The sequence below is a fragment of the Vespa mandarinia genome, chromosome 6 (assembly GCF_050613455.1).
Source record: "Vespa mandarinia isolate Hongniang chromosome 6, ASM5061345v1, whole genome shotgun sequence".
In the NCBI taxonomy this organism is placed as follows: Eukaryota; Metazoa; Arthropoda; class Insecta; order Hymenoptera; family Vespidae; genus Vespa; species Vespa mandarinia.
In genome coordinates this window covers 3,622,501-3,643,882 of record NC_140815.1, presented here as the reverse complement: position 1 = coordinate 3,643,882, position 21,382 = coordinate 3,622,501, and the positions used below count along the sequence as shown (strand labels likewise).

The window sequence follows — 21,382 nt, the reverse complement described above, 5'->3', positions numbered from 1 at the left end:
ATTTGATAGTTTATATTCAAATATAATTAGCAATATGTATATATATATATATATATATGTATAGTAATATTGTGACGTAGCTATTTAACGAAAATAAAGATACGTTACAGAATTAGGTACGATGAAAGTGAAAAGGCGATAAGTACATAGAAGAACGTTATCCCATAAATATTAAAATTCTTTAAAAATTGAATAAACCTTTTCTAAATTGAATTAAGTACTACGCAAAAGGGTGTTGAGTTTTGATAAAGAAATTAATTTATACTATATAAGGTATGCATATATATATACATAAGATCTACATCCTACTTTTATATTAACAAAAGGACCTGCTTTATTATTTCAAAAGATTCAATTTTAATTTCTGTTATTTTATGTGAATTAAATTTCTTTGATTATAATTATATAACAACATGAAGATAATACTATGAAAAATTGTTAACAAAAAAAAAATATATATATATATATATAAATTTATTGGAAATTTTTCTTATAGATTCTTCTTCATTTCTACGTACGGTTTGTTGCTGTGTATTATGCATAAGAGCAATTAAAAAAATTAGTTAATATAAACGATGGATAAATATACCAAACTGAATACCACTTCTTTATCTCATATATGGAAAATAACTTCTATTGAATATTTTTTTAATTTATCAGAACGATTATTATCGCCTATATTTACAGAAAAGTATAAAAAAGTACATATTTGTTATCAAATAAGTTTACAAAGTATTCTGGACTTTTATCACTGTCCAAAATGTTTTAAAATTACTTGCAAGGACATACAAATTGGTCTAATATTTTCTAAATATTCACCACCTGATATAGTTTTGAATGTCAAATACAAAATAAGAGGATGTAAAAAGAAAGTAACTGTATCGGATATCATTACAAACAAACTATATGGATTACAAACATTTAACATTTGTAAAAATTGTGAAACAGACATAAATTTGAAATGTTCGATAAGTTATAGCACACTTTCAGCAAAATTCATTTATGAATCGATTCCTGGTAGATATGTTCTTTTAAAGTCATGGGAAGAAAATGTAACTGAGTATTTAGATATTATGTATAAAACTGGCATATTCAGTGACATGACTATTTATGTTAAAGACAAACCATTTATGATACACACTCCGATATTGTGTTATTATCCTTATTTTAAGTCATTAATAATTAAAGCCAAGAATGAAAACAGTAACAGGATAGATATATATGATGTAAATCCAGATCTATTTGATTATATGTTATGCTACATTTATACAGCGAATGAGAATACCTTAGACTCTTATGCGCGTGAACTTTTGCCAATAGCTAATAAATTTGGTATAACTAATTTGGAAGATAATTGCATAAAGATATTGCAAACGAAAATGAATGTAGATAATGTCATTGATACTTTGATTGTGGCAAACGAAATAAATTCAGATCATTTAGTCGCAGATGCTATAAAGTTTATAGTAAATTATGCAAATGATATAAAGAAAACAGAGAACTATGAAAATTTAAAACGATTTTATCCAGATTTAATGATAGAACTTTTAAATTTCCTTATGACTAAATGATTATTTTCTATTTTATTAAACGAAGTACATTGTCTTTTTTGGTATCATTTTTATATTTCTCTTTATTTTTTTATGTTTTTTATTTTTTTTATATTTTGTATATATTTGTAATCGATATAATTAAGTACATCTAATCTATATATGTATATAAATTTATCACATCATTTTTATTATATTTTTATATTTTTATAAACACATTATCCTGATAATAAATTAGCATTATAACAATTACGATAAATATTAAGTAAAGGAAGATTCAGTTTTTACTCGATAATTATTTATAAAAGATCATAATAAAACATTAGATTTATAATTAATGTCTTTCTTGTTCACAGCCCTTGCAGGAACGTTATATTTGTTTAATAAATTCTAACATTTATATAAAAATATACATAATTACGATGCTGTATATAATTTACTAATTAACTACATACACGAGATACACTATAAACAAAAATCTATAAAAAAAAAGGAAGATATCTAAATAAATACATCTTATACACATTAGAAATGATAGATACCACATGTTAATTCGTTCATGCAACGAGTTTTTTGCGTACCGTCTTATTTTACGATATGAACTTGTTATATTCATTGTATTATGGCAATAAAAAAATTTCGATAAGATATATTTGAGATTATTATTTATGAGCAAGACCAGCGTTATGCAAAACGTCGAATATTTTTTCCCGCGGTATTTTGTCCGTGTCGCGATCGATTACCTGCGAATAAATGATTCATCGAATGATGTTATTTTTTATCAGCATTTTATGTCATTCACATAGTCGAAAAGAAATTTGTATAAGAAATTATTATTCTTATGCAATTTAAATAAAAAACAAAAAAGAAAGTAAAGAAAATTTTTTCCCTATAGTTTTACCTGCATTTCTTTATCAGTGAACCACGATTCTTTCGCAAGCCCAGAAGCGATTCGTGGATTTTTATAAAAATCGTTTTTTAGGTGATACGGTAAAGTATTTTCCATTGCTGAATTCAACAGTACGGCTGGATGTGCATAGATCGTTCCTGATTGAGCAAAGAATTGTGGCGCAGCCGCGCATACCCCAGCAAATACGAGAACAAAAATGATATTCATCTCTTGATCACCTTACCTGTAAGAGAGATATTTTTTTAAAATACTTAAATAAATTTAACTCGTCAACATATTAAATACTTTTAAAACTTCTATAATTGTATGTTTATTTATTTATTTATTTTTTTTTTACCGATTACAAACATTAAGGATACAAGTGTTAGATAAATTCCTTAGCTCGGTAATAATGTCGTCAAATTTTAATTAATAAAATCTATAAAGAAAAATATATTATTATTTATTTTATTATTTTTTATATATAAAACGTATTAATATATAAAATATATAAAATAATATATACATATATATATTAAACTTATTTATATGTACTTAGCAGTAATAATTTTATGTGTTTATATATATATATATATATATATATAATATATAATATATACATATTATATATAAAATTTGTTGATATTTGCTTGTTATCACAAAAATTCAACTTACCACGGTGAAACGCGATATTATAAAAATACTATAGAAAAGGATAAATGATTTAAATAAACTAATTGTTGAAAATGAGGAACCATTTAATACTTTTTGTTATCCTAGAAGATTCTACTGTGACAAGTTTAAGAACTTCTCTTAAAATTGTTGAAAGAGAGTTGTCAACTCTAACTTTGATACTAACGTATATGCTAAAAGAAAGACCGCAGAAAACGGATTAAAATTTCACCGCAACAGTCATCAAATATACTTTAAGCTTTGATTACGATCGTTATTACTATGATCTATCTCTCTGATAGGATTTAATGTCTTTAAATCGTATGGATCACCTTGAAAAGATTGAAGAACTATTTTCTTTAATTTTAATTTGAGGATTTGAATTTAAACGATTTTTTTTCTTCGTCTTTATATTTTCTTTTTTTCTTTTTATTTATTTATCTCTTAGCACATACATACATACATACATACATACATACATACATATATACATATATAAATACATACATACATACACACACACAAACACACACACATATGCGCCGCACATATACACTTTTTTCACTTTCTTGCTTACCTCTTGACCACTTAAAAATCTCTTCAAAGACGTTTTAGATATGGACGACGTTTCCCTCGTAAGTATCTAACTGAATGCACGATCCATGACGGCGTTACTTATATACGAGTTGCTCGACCAGTGCTTTCCACTCGAGCTAAGGTTACATCCGAAGACTCGTGGTCATTGCCTAGTCGTTGCTTTGGTCCTTCCATCGGCTAACTTTGTCCTTATCCTCGAGACGAGGTCATCGATCTTCAGCTAAATCAAGTCAAGGGTGACGAATACCGATCGATCGTTTCAATTGATCCAGTTAATATAGCTTCCTCTCATATGTTTATTTCTTTTTATCTTTTTTTTTATTTTAAGAAGATTTTTTTTGTCGCACAATGATCAGCCAAACAAACAACAAATTTCAAAGAATTCCTACATCTTTTTGAATGATTAATTTCCATCTGTTTATTTGTTTCTCTGAAAAGATTGCTAGATCGTTCATATCGATCGAAAGATTCTAATGTTGAAATAGGAAGAAATAATCGAGTGATAAACGTGCAACCGGATGTTACATTACATCGGTTGTTTCTATTTATCATATCGTAAAATTTATTAATCTTTGTATTTATCTTTGTATTACGCGTGGGCTTTGAACCACGTGACTTACGATCGAGTCGATTAAATTTTAGATCTATAGGATGATCTACGTACGAAGAAAATTGAATGCTCTTTGTGTTTCTTCTTTTTATTTATATTATTAACTTTGTTAATATGTATAACTTCCAACATTTTATATTTAAATAAATAATAAGTAACAAATCAATATGATTAAAATGTTTAATACATGATAATCTGATATTAATTAGAGAATTATATGATTAATAACAGAATATGATTAAAATAATTAATACATAATTATTTCATATTGTTTATTTATTTTTGTTATTTATTTTATTTATATTTATTCTTATTATTTATCGTGTTTAATATTTTCCATATATTAGATAAATAAACAATTCTTTCTATTTAACAAATATCAATTATTTTATTTAAAAATGTCTTTTTTTCTTTATTATCTTTTGTATTATTCGAAAATCTTAATACAAAGCTAAAAATAAAAGAAGCCTTGCATACACATATATATGTGTGTGTGGGTGTCTTTTGGATATTTCTCATTCTAGTTTCACTTTTTACATCAGAATATCCGAATTCCATGGGTGTATCCGGCACGCCTGTTTGTTACGATACCGATTTCGTTCGTGAACGAAAGTTACGCATTAAATCGAACGTGACCGTACGATATAATGCAAGCAAAAATTTGGTGAAAAGGAAATTCTATCATCCTTCGTGTTTATTAGGAAAACATTAGAATTCGTTGATTCTTCGTAATAACTAATCGATCATTTTGCGTCAAGCTAGTCAATCTAATTAAAAAATTCATTAATTTAAATGATCAAGTTGGAAATATCTTTTTATTTAATTAAGTTTAGATTATATGTTTAATTTTATTTTTTATTTTTTCCTTTTTTCTCACTTCCTTCATACTAGTATATTTCTCATAATTTAGATTTCCATGAAAGCTTCGCAATTTTCAACTCGTTAATCGAAGGTAAGGAGAGAATGGATATTCTCGTGGTATTCGGGTCAATGTTGCGACCTTACAGGCAGAAACTAACCGACAGAGCAGTCGCCCTTGTCAGAATTGATTCACTGATTCAGGAAGTTGTCCACATTGGTCAAGTCGTTTTTAATAATCTTCAGAAATATCATATTTCGATAAAGGATTTATATGGAGGATCTAAAAAAAAATCTAGATAATTATTTGTATTATTCAAGTGTCCTTTTAAAGCATCCCTTCTAATCGTTTATTGATGACATGATCGTTAATAAATGATCAAATCATTATAAACTTTTTTTCATTCAGAGAATTATTCAAGATTTTATTTTTAGATTTTAGGCGTCCTTCGTTCGCTTGTTCATATATTAAGATGTATATTATTTTTCATTATGAAGTAGAATGTCGTATCTTACATGATTATCTTTTAAATGTTTAATTAAATTGGATAAAGTTAGCAAATTTGATATAAGTCATGATATAAGAAAATGGCAAGGATCATAAAAGACATAAAAATTTTAATTTCTATATTTTTTATTTTCATTTGTGATAATGTGTGCATGTGCGTGTGTATGCGTGTGTGTATACACTCAACTTGTTCATTTATGAAAGTACAAAAAAGATGTAGATCATTATTAATCACAACTTTAATGGCTAGGTTTTTTATACAACAGTAAACGTCATCTCCACGGAATAGAATTTTGTAATCAGTCATAATGACAAATAGTCATTTGGAATTCTTGCAGACTTTTCGAATGAACGATCAGCCAAGATTTCCACTGGATTTATATAAGCGTATCATGATTATTTCGATAAGTTCAGAAAAAGATCGTAAAAAATATTTAAATATACGAATCTTTTTCCAAGCTTATGAAATTCGGCCGAGTTTGGATAGATTTTAATCAATGATAATACTCGTAAGCAGGTGAAATAGTTTTCTGATAAACAGGAACAGCTGCATGCGCTACAGCTGGTGCATAGGCTTTTCCGACGACTGGTACAGAACCATGAACCTGAACGTGATCCAAATGAGCAGTTTTAATTAGAGTTGGTTGCTGAATAGATACTCTTTCGAGTTTCGTTGCTGGCTCAACAACATCGACTTCTTGAAGAGTTTCGATTGGTCTGCTAACTACGACACGTCTGGTGGAGACACGTTGATCGGTTGGTTCCGCGTTATCAGGTGCTGGAGTTGCGGACAAAACGCGTGCACGTATGTGTCCTGCTTCAATGTTCTGTCTGCTGATATCTCCTGTACGATCGAATCCAACCTGGAATGATCAATGATATTTTTTCATTTGATTCATTGAAAAAAAATGTTTTCGCTTGTCTGAAGTTGATTTCCTGATGTAAACAAATGAAAGAAGTATATTACAAATGACAGTAATTACCTCAGAAATACTACCACGTGCCGTGAGAAGCTCGATCAGTCTGTTCTGATTGGATTTATTTTCTTCAGAATTTAATCTTTGACTAGGAACAACAGATGGGGATGGATCATGAGCAATGAATGGAGAGTTTTCTTCCAATGGTGCTCCGTTTGAACGAGTGATTACTTGAGGTTGAGCTCTGGTCTAAATCAAAAAGAAGTATTCCGATAAAAATCAAAGTTAATTTAACATCTTAGAAGCGATGAAAAAAGCATTATGAATAAACACCTGAGATAGGTCAGCAGAAGAGAAGAGACGTTGTTCGTTTTGTGCAGAGTTCGCGTTACGGAATTCAGGATTGTCTACTACTACAGATTCTTCCTCAGAGATCGAAGAAGCAGTAGAAGATGCTATTGCTGGTGCTGGGGTTGAAGAGGGAATGAAGAGAGGAGCTGGGCTAACCGAATGAGTAAGTGCTGGTATTTGGATTGGTGCATGGATGGAATCATAAGCCAAAGGTTGGATAACGGCAGGTCCTTTTTGTGATTTCGATGTTGGTTCGTCAAGTTCTACCACTGCTGAACCAGCTGGCCTGATGATTACACGTTCTTCGATATCGTAGAATTGTTTCTGAATAGCCGGTCGACGTACCTATATTAAAACAATCTTATTTAAAATAATTTATTTTCTCTTTTGTATTATATTTTAGATTATTAGGATTATTAAATGAAATTTAGTTAAATCAATGATAAGTATAGCTTATTTGAAATATTTTTGTTTTATGTTTTAGATTATTAAGATTATTAATTTATAGTTAGTTTATAGTTAGACCAATGATATGTATACCCTATTTGAAACGTTTTAACTTTTATAATATTTATATTTTATTTAAAAAAAGAAAACTTATTTAAAAAAGAATACAATTTTGTTTTCACTCTGACCTCTACTTTACGCGTGGAGACAGCAGGCTTGATGACATCAAGCTGTTTTTCAAATACAGCTGGTTGTGCTTCAATCCTGGTGACTGGAACGTGAGATACAGTTGGTACATGTTTGACATAAGGAACAGCAGCGACAGCTGGTACTTGTGCTGCAGCATATCCAACGTGATGTGCTTCAACCTTCGCTGGAATTGCAGCTTGAGCGTATTGCAAGGGTGCAGCGTACTGCAATGGAGCTCCAAAGTGTTGCTGAGTTTGATAAGCAGTTGCATAAGCAAGGGATGATTCCTCTGGGACGTTGTTAATGTATGTTACACCAGCAGGGTTTAAATATGGCATCCTAATGGCCACATGACCGCAGAGACCAACTTGCAGCAATGCTGCAGCCACCAAGAATAGTTGCATTCTGAAATTCAAATCACACTCTCGATAATTATTCACTTTTTTTTCACTTTACTCTTTCCTTGAAGATCTAGACTATGATTTAGGATAATATTCTTTAGGAAAAGAATAACTTGGTAGAAAATGTTCTTTAACTTTTCTCCCAAAGATACAAGATATAGTAATTATAATATAAAATTAAATAATACTATATAATAACTATCATCAGACATATTGTTTGACAAATAAAAAATTTTCCTTCGATAACATGTTATAAAAAATATTTGAAAACAATTGCTACAATATTTTTACGTAATTTGAATATAAATGATAATAAAAAATGATCTAACGGAATTTTTTGATGAAATTATTTCAATCACCTTCCGAAATTGGCTTAGACTCAAGTCAAGTTTAAATCTTCGCTGTCTCGTGATGCACGAAGCAAGCAAAGGGTTGTAAGTGACTGTGTGCCATCGATGCTATCCAGCCGTGCTTATATGTCCACGTGGTGGTACCGATGGGCCCCTCCCAACGAAAAAAGATGAAGGCAGTTTACCAGCCCTCCCCCCTCCCCCTACCACTAGACCCCACCCCACATCTTTCACGTTTACGAGGCCCACAGGTCCAACGAGAATTGGGTCGTTTCTACTTGAAGCATATTCGTGAAACCACCTTCATCGCGATATCACGTTAGTGTCATTCTCGATGATGAATACGATCAACTTTCGTAACTTTTAATTAGTCCACGGACATTCAAAATGATCGGTACTTCTTTACGTTCCTGAAAAAAAAAAAAAAAAAAAAACAACGAAAAAGAAGAAAATTCATACAGGGGAAAGAAAACATTTTTCAAGCAAATCTTTTTTTTACTTTCCAACAATATTTCAAAAGTCTGAGAGTCTTTGCGGAAGATATGTTACACGATAAGAAAACATTTTTTTCAAGCAATTTTTTTTTTTCTTTTTACTTTCCATCAATATTTCAACTGTCCGCATAAGCTCGTACATGAACAAGCAAACATTTTTCAAAAAATCGTCCTTTTTTATCAAGACTCATTCGTATCGCTAACTTTTCATTGCTGAGGTCGTTTATCCCTATTAATAAAACTCCTAATTAGATAACCTCTATTAATAAAACATATTCTATATTTTAAGATATTTTGTTTTATTTTTTTATTTACATAATTCACGAAAGAAGAAACGAGCCACTTTCTAATCCATCTGATTATCATTGTGGGTCGTATCACGTGACTTCAACGTTCATTAAGCAAAATTTCTCCTGAGGTGTTCCTAGGATACGAGGACTTGGCAGTTAAAAAGGGGGAAAAAAAAAAGAATAAAGAAAGGAAGAAAAAAGTAGCAGACGTCATCTGATTTTTACATATTCGAACGATTACGCCACACCTTCCCACGTCGCACCTTCTCTATTCTAGTTTAAAGATTACCAGAGAGTACGTATTGGTAACCCAATATACCAAAGAGAATTGACAACGGATCGTCTGAAAGTGAAAACTGCCAGAATTCGACTAGGTCGATGCCTTCTCTTTTGTTGATTCATTGAAATTCAACTCTCGATGGCTTTGGATGCTCGTGTAAATTTCAGAATACTAACGAAATATTCTTCATTCTTTGTCCCTAAAAAGTGAAAAGGATCCTTTTTTTTTTCATTTTCGTTCTTTTTTTTTGCTTTTGTCTAATCGTATTAAATTTTTGAATGTTTCGTTAAAAAATGTCGGTAATTCGGTTACATAATACAGAAATGAATTATAAGTATTGATATTTAATGTCTACACGTGTATCTAAATAAAAAAAAATTCTTTTTTTTTTTTTCTTACTTCTATTTAATAGATTAAATCTATGAAAATTTCATAAAAAAAATAGTGACGATTTATTTACTTCAAATTCATAACTGAATGATATATTCTTTTGTTCGTATTTATTTATATACTTACATATAAATCGGATATAAAGATTATGTAACTTATATCGATGTTATCTGAATATCAGTATATAAGCACAAATAACCTATACTCACTAATATGAAAGTAAAAACCGGTTCTTTTTATCTTTAAAATAAATTAGGTCGATTTTGTGAGCAGTGAAGCAGCCCGAAAACAAAAAGAAAAGGAAATAATGTATTATTTTCAAATATTTTTAGTATATTTGTATTCGTTAAATTGGATCGTGTCCTTGACCTTCTGACGATAGAATTTCGATTGTAATGAAACTAAATATTGAAACCACGCCTATTAAGTTGGTGAAAGGAAGAGATGTTCGCAATTGGACGAGCCTCTCTTATTCAAGTTTTTCGAGAAAAACAAAGACGAGAAAGGATCGATTGAAGTTGATCTATCGTCATTGAAAGTTCGCCAATCGAGAAATCGATCTTCACCTTGTTCGTCGTGATTGTCAGCTTTCGTAATATTTTCAAGCAATCTCTGTCTTATCTAACAATTTATCGGTGGAAGCACAAATACATAGATCTTTCAACTGAAAATAAACGATCTTGATCTTATATTTCATAAAAAAGGAGCTTGAGTAATTAATAAAGTAATTGAATATTTTCAATTTACATAATTTTCCTTCATAACCTCAAAATTCGTTTATTGGACAAATTCTATTCCTATTATTTATCACGAACTCTTTCTATATATAAGTATATAATATATAGTAATATAAGTATATAATATATAATAATATATATCGTAATAAAATCTAGAAGAGATAAGTAATACGTGAAAATTTTTGAGGTTGCGTCTGGATTGCTTTGATTGACTATACAATAAAGGACATATCGTACATAAATACATTTATTATATATATACACATATTTATTGGAAAGTTAAAACATTTCGTTCATCTAACGAAAATAAAATTGTAAATTCAATTGCGAATATATTTTTTATATGCATATAAGCATATTTTTTTACGTCTGGCTTATGTAGGTCGAGTTCCTTCGAAAAATTCGTTTTTATTATCCCTCATAAAAATTGTGAAGGCGATAATTTATATATTCGTGAGAAAGAAATTTAATGAAAATTGAAAAAGATTTCATTTTCATATAGGATACGGAGTTATCAAAATCGAGTTCTTGACCTTGACATTGGCTTAATGAGTTTACTTTCATAATGTCACATTTTATTTCATGGAAATGTCAATCGTTTATTGATATATACGTCGTCGAGATATCTTTTTGTTTTATTCGATCGTTTGTAAGCATTATGTGTTACGAAACGATAAGTATACGAAAGATAAAGCGTTATAAATATAGTTAATATACGTAATAATATGACTTCAAGATTGCTAGAGATATCGATCAATGTAAGTTAATGGATTCCGATCACGTTATTCGAGCACGATCATTCGTGGGATGCATTTGGAAACACCAATCGGAACTTGTAATCGCGCGAAGACTTACACTTCAATTTTCGTCTCATGAAGAAATCACCTTTCACTCTCGTGCTCGCATTCGATACGAACAGTTAAATCTCTTTGCTTGCAAATTTACTTCCTTTTTTTTTTATTTTTTAGTTTTTCTACATTATTTCTTATGTTAGTTGAAATTAGAATGAATTCGGATATATTCTTTTTAATTTAACGATTTATTTTTAAGGTTAATAGAAACGAATAAAAATTATTTATTCGTATTTATATTTAATTAGTTGTATTCGTTTTTAAAGTTTATAGAAACGAAAAAAAATTGTATAAATTTTTTTTGTTTATCTTAATAACTTCTTTGTTATTATTATTTGTATTTGTTTTGAAGGTTATTAGAAAATAAAAGAAAATCTTATTCGAATTTATGTTCAGTCTTCATGATTTTATATTTTTAATATTTTTAATTACTCATTTTTAATATTTTTAATTACTCATTATTTGTTTTTTTTTAAAGTTGATAGAAATGAAAGAAAATTTTCTTAATTTCTTACGATTTGTTCTTAAATAATATCGCGACGCGGTGTGATTGTTTTATGATTACAGTAACAAAGATCTTCTCTAGGTCAAATTTAATTCGACGTTATTTGTAATTGTTCTTTTGAAATTGATGGTTCGGCTACGTAATGGAAGAAGAAGAAGAGGAAAAAGAAGAAAGAAGAAATTTAACATTATATCATGATCAGACGATAGAAAGGAAAGAAAAAGAATTAGAAGGTACGACAACTTTCTTTTGTTTTTAATATTATTTTTAATCGACATGTTTATTGTCCTTCGATCTATTACCAAAGTACTTTCATATTAAAAATCTATTATGATTGATTACTGATCTTAATGAAGTCTCTTTTCATTAGTTATTAACATCGAAAGCGTTTTAAATCTTAGATCCATAAGAAATATTTTAGCATCCTTTGTTATTGCACTGATCTATTTCAACACACACATATATATATATATATATATACACATGTTAGAATGTTGGATGAAATAAAATAAGAAATTATTTTTAATTAATTTAATTAATTTATTATAAGATTTTTCTTTATTCATTTAAGTAATGTGAATTAATTTAGTTTTTATTTATATTTTTTTGTAAGAAGTACATAAATTTTTTATTACATGTACATATATAAAACATATATAGAACTACATATGCTATATATATTTTTTCTTTGATATGTATGAGTGTGTGTGTGTGTAAATATATACACAGAATGTTTCTTATTGAAATTATTTAGAATTGAAATTGCTCCTAACAGAATTATAATCATTGAAAATTAACTTGAATATGAGATAAGGGAAAGAAAAAAAGGTATTTAAAGCGTTTTTTTTTGGTCCTTGGATTACATTCTTATGGGGTCATGTAAAATTAATAGTTTAGTCTAATAGTAGAACTTATAAATAGAATTATAAATGCAGCAATGCAAATAAGAAATTCTCATGGCATGTTGGAACAAGTTATTACATAGATCACTTTTACGCAAGACAAGACTTTGTATTAAATCTGCATATAAATTTTAAACAATTTGTAATGGATTTTTAAATAAACAAGTTAAATAAAATATCTCATTAAATGTCTCATTTCTTTCTTTTCTTAAAAATATTTTATATCAACTTTAAGTGGTTGTAGTTTTTATTAGGGAAGCATTTACGGACATATATTTATTAAACAACTTCAATTCTAAATGACTTCAATAACACGCCCTTAATGTTTGGATCCGGAGTCATGATATGAATTTTGATCCTTTATAGAGAAAAAAATAACATTATCATCGTCTTTTAACACATACACACACACATTTTACATTATTATTTTTTGTTTATGAAGTATCGAAATTCATTTCATGGTTGATTATCATTCGATGCGTGAAAAATAAGATCCTTTTATAGGATCGACCATCATCCTCATTCTGTCACTACTGTTCATTCTCTTTGTTATTGGCTCTTCGTCTCTTCTCGTATTTTTTTTTATATTTTTCTTTCTTTCGTTCCTTTATATGTGTGTGGTCACCGAAACCGAAAGTAAAGCAAACGCGAACGGGAAGGCTTTGTATGTAGGAGCTAAGTTAACGCCCAGAAAACTGGTTGTCCTTCGTTGTGTAATCGGTATGTTCTCGTAATACAGGATCTTCGAATTGCCGCTGTGCCCACAGCATAAAACCTCTTCTCTTTTCTTCTCCTCCTCTCTTTATTTTTTTTTCTTTCTTCCTCTTTTTTTTTTTATCTTTTTTTTTCTTTTTTTTCTTTTTTTTTTTGGTATTATTATTCTGCCTCGGCCTAAAAAAATATTTTTTCTTCAGTCGTATTTCGAACTAAATAAATATTCTTATGGCGTTCGTTTAATGTTAATCGCAAATGCACCGATCGCATTCATCGTTTTTCGTGAAAGTACTGTCTTTTACTGTTCTTTGAATTTTTTTATTTTTCTTTTCCTTTTTTTTTTTTCTTTTTTTTTTGTAAGAAAACGTCACCATCTCTTTGTTGTTTGATCGTATAAAGAAATTTAAATAAGTTTACGAATTTTTCACTTTTTACTTCTAATTACTTTTGTTTCTTTTTATTTTTTTATCGTTTTCTTTTAGACTCGATTCTGAATAAAAATCAAAAAAGAATCGTATATTAAATTTATATGTTTATAGAATAAAATTATATAATTTAATTATATCAATCATTAAAAGCATGTATATATAATAAGTTATTAAAAAATGTGTGTGTATGCATGTGTGTATATATATATATATATATATATATATATATATATATATATATATATATATATAGCAAATAATAAGGAATAGTGAAAAATAATTCTCAAAATGATCGAAATAAGTTTGTAAAAAACATATCCATACAACGTTGTTATATTGACGAGCATGTGAAATCGAACGAGTCATCCTTATTTCGTTCTCTTATTCTCCATAAACCGGATATTGAATATAATCCGACAACTCTCCAGTTCGTATCCTTCTTTAGAGCCGGCTTTGTCGTGTAATATACATAGTACTTACATCGAAATATGAAGCTGTTATAACTTTAAAAATCCTACTTTAAAATGCAACGACGAAACATTTCCATTCGTTGGACAAGAAATTAGTTGACGATAAATCTCTATATAGGATTTGCATGTATACATTTATATGTATATCTACACACACACACACATATATATATATATATATATATATATACACGTACAAATATATATAGATTCCTCTTATATGTCTGTTTATATACTTTTTGATCTCCAATTTTTTCCTTCGTTTATATCGAACGATTATACATAAGTATCATTCTTGCGTCGAAAGTCACAGAGGCAGCATCTTCTGTTAAATCAGAGATGAGGGTAACAAGACGATCTTATCTCTTTCTCCATTACAGTACATTTATCTTTGATACAAGCTTTGAGATTACCAAATGTACTTTGCTTTATTTATGATCTTGCGAACGTTGATCGTCGATAAAAAAGATTATTAATAGCGTATTAAATAACGTGAAATCAACACTATTTCGACAAATTATTATGGACAAATTGATTTGATATCACTTAATTAAAAATAATTTAGAATAATTCAAATCGTATGTTTGTAATTTTTGTTAATTTCTTTTTCCAATAGATAATAATAATTATTAATAATTATTTTTTTAATGTTTATATATTAATTTAATTTACATGTGTATATATTAATTTTCTAAATGGATATCTATACATTTATTTACTAATTAAACAACTTCATATAATTAATATTTTTACGTTGATAATTCGTAATAATTTTTTTTCTACCTATCTATCTGTAATCATTATATAATTTGTTATTATATGTCAGCTCTCTCAGGCACGTTACTTTTTTTTTTGTCATATTTTTTCATCTGTGAAATTAAAATTATTACTCTTTTTTTTTTTTGAATACCTTTTTATAGAAATTTTTTGATAATAATATTATATAATCAATTTCATTTGATTTCGTAATGAAATCAATTAGTTCAGTAACAGATAGTGTCATTGATGAGTAATGAGTTAGTGAGGCTTTTGAATTGCATCGAAAATTCGATCATTTTTAATGAATGATTTGGTCTTTCACATTATGATTGCAAGTGTTATCGTAAAAGTAAACCTTTTCTTTTTGGATCATGAATTAATACCGAGAGTATGAAAAAGAAATGTGAGAGGACAATTACGTTATCATTTCGATTGGTGGATAGAAATGAAAAAAAGAGAGAGAGAGATAAAGTATATGGATTTTTAAACATTTTTATTCGTTTAAAAAATCTAATATTTACAAAGTGAATATAAATTAATAAATCATCCGACTCAGCACCGTCAGCACACTTACCATCTACAGATATATAATAGTAATAATATTAATAATAATAATTATTATAATTATATATATAATAAAAATAATGATAATAACAGTAATCATCATCATCATCATCATTTTTGTAGATTATTTCCAAATTCGTTCAAACTTTTAGATTAGTTTTACAAGATGTCCTGTATTGGTTATATATTAACGAGTTATGATTGTTCTTTTTCATGGGGAGTAGTGGCAATATTTTATATTTTATCTATTAAATTAACATCCGTTTGAACGGAGTTAACGACAAGGAATAGTAATTGAAAGTAAAATTATTACGAAATGCTGTAACGGATAAATGTGTAAACGTATAAGCAAACAGTTTAAGAGAAAGAGTAATAATCACGCACATACACACATACGCGCATACAAAAAAAAAAAGAAATAAGAAAATAAAAAGAATAAAAAAGAAAAAGAACAGGAGCTCGAAATTACAAAGAAGATAATTATCCAAAAGAGCCATTACGTTATACCAGTTGTGACCAAAAATGATGTAATCGTTATTATTATAGCGGATGATATAAAAAGAAAGTGAATTATTTGTATATAATTCCGTCATATTGTTAGAGGATTAGGGGGGGTAGAAAGATTATATGTTTATGGTGCTTCGTATGCGTATGAACGTTTAAGGAAGTGTCAAGATAGTTAAAAAAAAAAAAGAACGTATGGATACTATCGGTAATAATAAACTTCGTTCGAGAATTTTATAATTTAGACTTTTTTTTTCTTTCCTTTCTTTTTCCTCTCTAGTTCAATTAAATCATTTCGATAATTTGTATACATTTTTTTCTTTTTTTCCTAATATCATCAATTTCGATTTCGTTCCATTACCGATTTTATCCATTAACGTTGGATAAAAACAATAAGAACGAAGATAGATATACGATTTTCATTCTTGAGAACGTCTAACCAATGGTTGTTGTTTGTTTCCAAATTCTGGTTCCAAAGGTATCAGGTATGTAACTTTTTCGCTAGCCTCAGCTTCGCTACCTTGTGGCTTTAAAATTGGTCTATTCTTTCTAATTGCTTTACGACCTTGAGGGATTGCATCTTCGTAGGTGATATATTCAGGCCTGCCAACTGGATTTCTTTGTTTTTTTATGTAATATCCAGCTGATGAGTTTTCTCCGATGTAAGTTTGTTGGGTAGGTTTAACGGTTTGAGGAATGGGAGTAACTGAGTAACCGGAATGGATAAGGGCTGACAGATCTTCTTGAGTTAAGGTTTGATGTCCTTTGGATGTAGGAATACGTACGACTTGGGGTCCATTGATTTGATCCTGATCAATAATTTCTTCAATCGTCAATGATTTAATTGGAGCTTTCTTTAACAGGCCCGATTGAGAAACGTAAACAGAGGATGGCGAGGCAGTTGGTATCTTTAATTTGTGAGTTTGTCGGGGCTGAGTAATCGTAGGTTGGAGTTCCTCGGCTATGGAAGATGGTCCTTCATCTTTTGGGACAGATCTCGGAACGTAGGATGATCCAGAAGCTTGATACTTTTGTACTTCGTCGCTGGTGTAATAACTGTTTGGAGATGGGAGAGGTGTACTATTGGGTAAAAGATATTGAACTACCGGAGTATTTTCAGGATCTTGTTTCCTAGCTTCTGCTTGAGCTCTAGCCACAGCAACAACTTCGCTATTTGCTTTAGCTCGTGTTTGTTGATGAGCCTTATACAATGCTTCGGCTTGAGCTTGTGCCAATGCCTGAGCTTGAGCCTGTGCCTGCAACTGATTCTTCTCGAAATTCAAAGCGTTCCTGTGGGCTTCCTCTTGAGCTTTAAGATGAGCCTGTTGTTGCGCCTGGAGTTTTAATATGGCGTCAGAATGAGCCTTATATTCCGCAGCTTCCTGAGCTCTTCTAGCTTCGGCCAATTCCGCTTGAGCTTGAGCCTTCAAACGTGCTCTATAAGCAGCTTCTGGATTTTTCGGATGATATTGTTCCTCGATATGAGCTCGTCCTGCGTCACTGATCTGAGTACCCTGTTGTATCTGTTCCAAAGCACTTTGTTGTCTATGACGTTCGTTCACAATTTGAATCTGTTGGAAAGCTTCCTGCTGATGCTTGTTGTGAGCAGCTTGAGCAACCTTCTGGAAAGCTAAAGCTTGAGCTTGAGCTTGTGCTTGAGCTCTAGCTATAGCTTCGGCTTCAGCTTGGGCTTTCAGGTTACCATGATCCTCGGCGTATTGGTATTGAGGAGAAGGTCTGAACTCTTTCGTTTGAACCGGAAGTGACTGTACTGGTTGGTATTGAATTTGGACTGGTTCCTCGACGGATTGATAAGCTGGTGCTGGCTGTTGTTGCTGATAACGTTGTGCCGTCGTTTCGATATGATATTGTTCCGGTAATTGTGCTGCTGCTGCTGGCTTAGAATACTGACTGGGATAACTTACCAATTGTTGAGAATATTCTGATGCATAACCAGATTTCAAAGCAGACTTTGGCTGAGTTGGAACGAGCTTGAATTCCTGAGCTTGATTAGCTGACACCAATTGAAGAAGTTCTTGCTCGAACGTACCCAATTTCGGTTCAGAATATGCTGCCACTTGATAAGTCGATGTACCACTTGGATTTAAACGAGCTGTATGTATAGCCTCTGCACGATTTCTAGCTTCAATTTGAGCGTGTAATTGAGCTGTCGCTTCAGCCTGAGCTAAAGCCTGAGGATGAAGTTGAGCTCGTGGTCTTGGCGGTACTACGGTAGGTTTTCGAAAATTGTGATAGGCTTGTTGTAATTGTTGTTGTTGTCTAGCATAAGCTGGCAATGGTCTGCGTTGGGGTGGTGGCGCTGCAGTTGTTGGTCCGTACGCTTGTGACTGCGATTGAGAATACTGCTGTAGTACCGACAGGTATTCCGGTGAGAGCTACAAATTAATATACGCTGTTAAACAATGTTCTTTTTTATTTCTTTGTTTAATATACTTTTTTTTTTTATTATTTCATTTAACTCTTCAGTAGATCAACACTAAGAAGGTATATCGAGATTTATTAAAAATAGTTTTGTTATATTAATCGTTAAATGTAATCATTGGTGAAATTTCATTTCAACAAGATAAAAAAGAATATACAAAGTTTATTCTATTTTCGAAAGTCAGGGAAAATCTTATTTTTCTTATTAACTTTTTTTTTTTTTTTTTTGATTACAATTCACATAATTACTTCGCATGTTTTTTTTTTTTTTTTATCTCAATGCTAATGATTTCTTATAGCGGAAATTTTCGATGGCATTTTTCTTTTTATTAGATAGACAATAGAATGTAAAGAAAAATATCAAGCCAAATAGTATTATATATAAGGATTGAATATATAGAAAGATCGATTCTTTAAGATGAGAGGTATATTGGGTAATAATAAAAGAGGAATCGTGATGACGTAAGAATAAATCTTTTCGTGGAAGATGCTCGTAATGAACTTGATTTCATCGTAAAGGTTAACAGACGCTTATATCATAGGTCAGGTATCAAGAGAGAGACAGAGAGACAGAGAGACAGAGAGAGAGAGAGAGAGTGTGTGTATCCGTTATAGGTAAAAGAGTATGTAGTTGTGCTTAGCAAAAGGATGAGTCGATGACCTATAAATTGTAAACACAGAGTTTCCTTCTTCGTTTGATGTGAGTCATCGTAGCAAGTATATAACAGTACAGACAAGGCCGTACGATCGACTGGATGGAAAACGAAACGAAACGAAACGAAACGAAACGAAACGACCGTAAGTAGCATTTGATAAAATAGCTATGTATGTAACAGAGGGACTTGTTCTCTCAGTCAGCTGTGTTGGGTGTGGTTTTACCGGTTCTATCTTAGGTCGCCGCGATTAGAAGGCGTGCAAAACTTGCTCGTGTTATGCAAGAAGGCAACAGGATCGTGTTCGAACATTTAACGCTCTGTTCAACGATCACGAATCAACCACACACAGCTGCCACAAAGTTTAACGTGTCTCTCTCTCTCTCTCTCTCTCTCTCTCTCTCTCTCTCTCTCTCTCTCTCTCTCTCTCTCTCTCTCTCTCTATCTATCTCTATCTATCTGTCTCTATTTCGCATGAAAAATATTTCGAATAGATGTACATCGATCGAGATATTCTTCGAAAAACTTCTTTTTTTTTTTCAATTTGTCAATTCTGTTATGACGGGCGTTGTAAGTTTAATTTATAACTTTATCCTTTGAGTATAACATGAGCATAACTTATCTCTTGGTATACATAGTTCATACATTTAGCAAATATATATATGTATGTACGTATGTATGTATGTATGTATGTATGTATGTATGTATGTATGTATGTATATTTGTAGGTATGTTAACTTTGAATATATGAACTAATTTAAGATATGAACCATGACGAATTTCTTTCTTAAATGAAGAAAATATAATTCTCCTTTGTACATTTAGTCTACAATTACATATGTAATAATTATCTAATTATCTTTTTTTATCCTTTTCGTTCGTAGGATTTTCCTTTCTAAGAATACATACAATTTTCTTTTTAAACCGTATAAAATGAGTTCCTTCACTATAGTCATGTACACCGACGCACGTGCAGACATCAAGTTTAGTCACCGTTAGATTACTATGAACTGAAAATCTTTTGTTCTTGTCTTTCGCGTTGAAAATTGATACGCCTTTATAACTCAGATAAAAGAAAGAGAGAGAGAAAGATAGAGAAAGAATGTTTGAAGGCTACTAACAGGGAGAGAGAGAGAGAGAGAGAGAGTTCCCTCTCTTTCGGAATTTACAATCTCTCATTATACTCAACGTGCAACTATAAAATATATGTATATATATTTTGTTACGCCATTTTGCACTACATATTTAAACGCTTAAGTTCCGTAATTCAAATGATAATGTAATATTATCGAACGTAATTATTTATTACTTATTATTTCATCAAGTTGATCGTTTGATTAGATTATTTCTTCATTTAAGTTAATAATATATTTCATTATATATCTACAGATATAAATATAAGTATGTAAGAATATTATACGATGTAATATATAATTAATATAATATGTAATACAATTATAAATATATATATTGTATAATATAATAATAATGATAATAATATAATATGTGATAGAATATAAAAATATATATGAATATATTGATTATTCATTACTTATTGTTTCATTAAAATCAATGTTAAATTATTTCTTTATCTTAGCCGATATTATATTTCATTTATTCTATTCTAATTTCTATCTTAGCAAATTAAAGCGAAACAATTGCATTGTATCTCTCTTTTTTCTCTCTTTTAGATTATTTCAGAGTAATGAAAAAAGAAAAACTAAATAAATAGCTAAAAATAAATTCAAAAAAAAAAAAAAAAAAAAAAAGAAAAAAAAAAGAAAAAAAAAGAAAAAATAAAAAAAAGAACATTCTAGCCACGGTTAGTTAGTCACCACATTGGTAAGTGATAGGCGGCCAATGGTCACGGTTGACCGACGATAATGACGTTAGTTGTTACATATAACTTTACTGTTCTTGTAGAAGGTGAGAGATGAATACGTCAATGCGTCACAAATTGATTGTTTCCCGATCGACATCATTTATTCATTAATCCGTGAATCCGTGTTAGTTGAATAACCAACCTTAACCTCGATTATTGATCATAGCATAAAAGAATT

At 29.9% G+C, this 21,382-nt stretch overlaps 4 protein-coding genes and 2 long non-coding RNA genes across 11 annotated transcripts in view; 2 read left to right on the top strand and 4 right to left on the bottom strand.

The window, feature by feature from the left end:
* Positions 1 to 85: 85 nt before the first annotated feature.
* Positions 86 to 1,718, top strand: LOC118440868 (speckle-type POZ protein B-like). Its single transcript, XM_035864545.2, has 2 exons — positions 86 to 273; positions 497 to 1,718. The coding sequence occupies exon 2, from the start codon at positions 576 to 578 to the stop codon at positions 1,569 to 1,571; it is 996 nt and encodes a 331-aa protein (XP_035720438.1). The 5' UTR covers positions 86 to 273; positions 497 to 575; the 3' UTR covers positions 1,572 to 1,718.
* Positions 1,719 to 1,986: 268 nt separating this feature from the next.
* Positions 1,987 to 3,829, bottom strand: LOC118440871 (uncharacterized). Of its 3 annotated transcripts, none has more exons than XM_035864550.2 (4): positions 3,115 to 3,388; positions 2,798 to 2,878; positions 2,452 to 2,683; positions 1,987 to 2,293 (listed from the first exon to the last, which is right to left on the bottom strand). In XM_035864550.2, the coding sequence occupies exons 3-4, from the start codon at positions 2,665 to 2,667 to the stop codon at positions 2,213 to 2,215; spliced, it is 297 nt and encodes a 98-aa protein (XP_035720443.1). In that variant the 5' UTR covers positions 2,668 to 2,683; positions 2,798 to 2,878; positions 3,115 to 3,388; the 3' UTR covers positions 1,987 to 2,212. The 3 variants fall into 3 exon arrangements, with proteins under 3 accessions (XP_035720443.1, XP_085513944.1, XP_035720444.1); XM_085657818.1 differs by lacking the exon at positions 3,115 to 3,388 and adding an exon at positions 3,689 to 3,761 and having other exon boundaries at positions 1,988 to 2,293; XM_035864551.2 differs by lacking the exons at positions 2,798 to 2,878; positions 3,115 to 3,388 and adding an exon at positions 3,689 to 3,829 and having other exon boundaries at positions 1,992 to 2,293.
* Positions 3,830 to 5,828: 1,999 nt separating this feature from the next.
* LOC118440867 (uncharacterized) lies at positions 5,829 to 8,514 on the bottom strand. Of its 2 annotated transcripts, none has more exons than XM_085657621.1 (5): positions 8,319 to 8,514; positions 7,588 to 7,993; positions 6,935 to 7,297; positions 6,668 to 6,850; positions 5,829 to 6,547 (listed from the first exon to the last, which is right to left on the bottom strand). In XM_085657621.1, exons 2-5 carry the CDS (start codon positions 7,990 to 7,992, stop codon positions 6,179 to 6,181), a joined length of 1,320 nt encoding a protein of 439 aa, XP_085513747.1. In that variant the 5' UTR covers position 7,993; positions 8,319 to 8,514; the 3' UTR covers positions 5,829 to 6,178. The 2 variants fall into 2 exon arrangements, with proteins under 2 accessions (XP_085513747.1, XP_035720437.2); XM_035864544.2 differs by having other exon boundaries at positions 8,349 to 8,514.
* A 74-nt stretch (positions 8,515 to 8,588) lies between these two features.
* LOC146872941 (uncharacterized) lies at positions 8,589 to 10,512 on the bottom strand. Of its 2 annotated transcripts, XR_014982288.1 has the most exons (5): positions 9,920 to 10,512; positions 9,349 to 9,602; positions 9,149 to 9,257; positions 8,839 to 9,062; positions 8,589 to 8,749 (listed from the first exon to the last, which is right to left on the bottom strand). It is a non-coding gene; the product is annotated as an uncharacterized LOC146872941 (long non-coding RNA). The 2 variants fall into 2 exon arrangements; XR_014982287.1 differs by having other exon boundaries at positions 8,589 to 9,062.
* A 1,404-nt stretch (positions 10,513 to 11,916) lies between these two features.
* The window catches only part of LOC118440870 (uncharacterized), a 24,290-nt gene continuing 14,824 nt past the window's right edge, over positions 11,917 to 21,382 (top strand). For both annotated transcript variants that reach the window (XR_014982285.1, XR_014982286.1), the window contains exon 1: positions 11,917 to 12,119. This is a non-coding gene — a long non-coding RNA (uncharacterized LOC118440870). The remainder of the gene's footprint in view (positions 12,120 to 21,382) is intronic.
* The window catches only part of LOC118440865 (uncharacterized), a 22,589-nt gene continuing 16,859 nt past the window's right edge, over positions 15,653 to 21,382 (bottom strand). Inside the window, exon 3 of the mRNA XM_085657679.1 lies at positions 15,653 to 18,623. Coding sequence (XP_085513805.1) covers positions 16,647 to 18,623 — 1,977 coding nt within the window. The 3' untranslated portion in view covers positions 15,653 to 16,646. The remainder of the gene's footprint in view (positions 18,624 to 21,382) is intronic.

What these genes read in the sequence shown, in the direction of transcription:
- LOC118440868 (XM_035864545.2), top strand. Translation starts at nt 576, where the DNA reads ATGGATAAATATACCAAACTGAATACCACTTCTTTATCTCATATATGG.
- LOC118440871 (XM_035864551.2), bottom strand. Translation starts at nt 2,667, where the DNA reads ATGAATATCATTTTTGTTCTCGTATTTGCTGGGGTATGCGCGGCTGCG. An exon ending in TCACTGATAAAGAAATGCAG is followed by an intron (nt 2,294 to 2,451) that starts GTAAAACTATAG and finishes ATTTATTCGCAG; the next exon opens with GTAATCGATCGCGACACGGA.
- LOC118440867 (XM_085657621.1), bottom strand. Translation starts at nt 7,992, where the DNA reads ATGCAACTATTCTTGGTGGCTGCAGCATTGCTGCAAGTTGGTCTCTGC. An exon ending in CTTCTGCTGACCTATCTCAG is followed by an intron (nt 6,851 to 6,934) that starts GTGTTTATTCAT and finishes TTTTTGATTTAG; the next exon opens with ACCAGAGCTCAACCTCAAGT. An exon ending in CACGTGGTAGTATTTCTGAG is followed by an intron (nt 6,548 to 6,667) that starts GTAATTACTGTC and finishes TGATCATTCCAG; the next exon opens with GTTGGATTCGATCGTACAGG.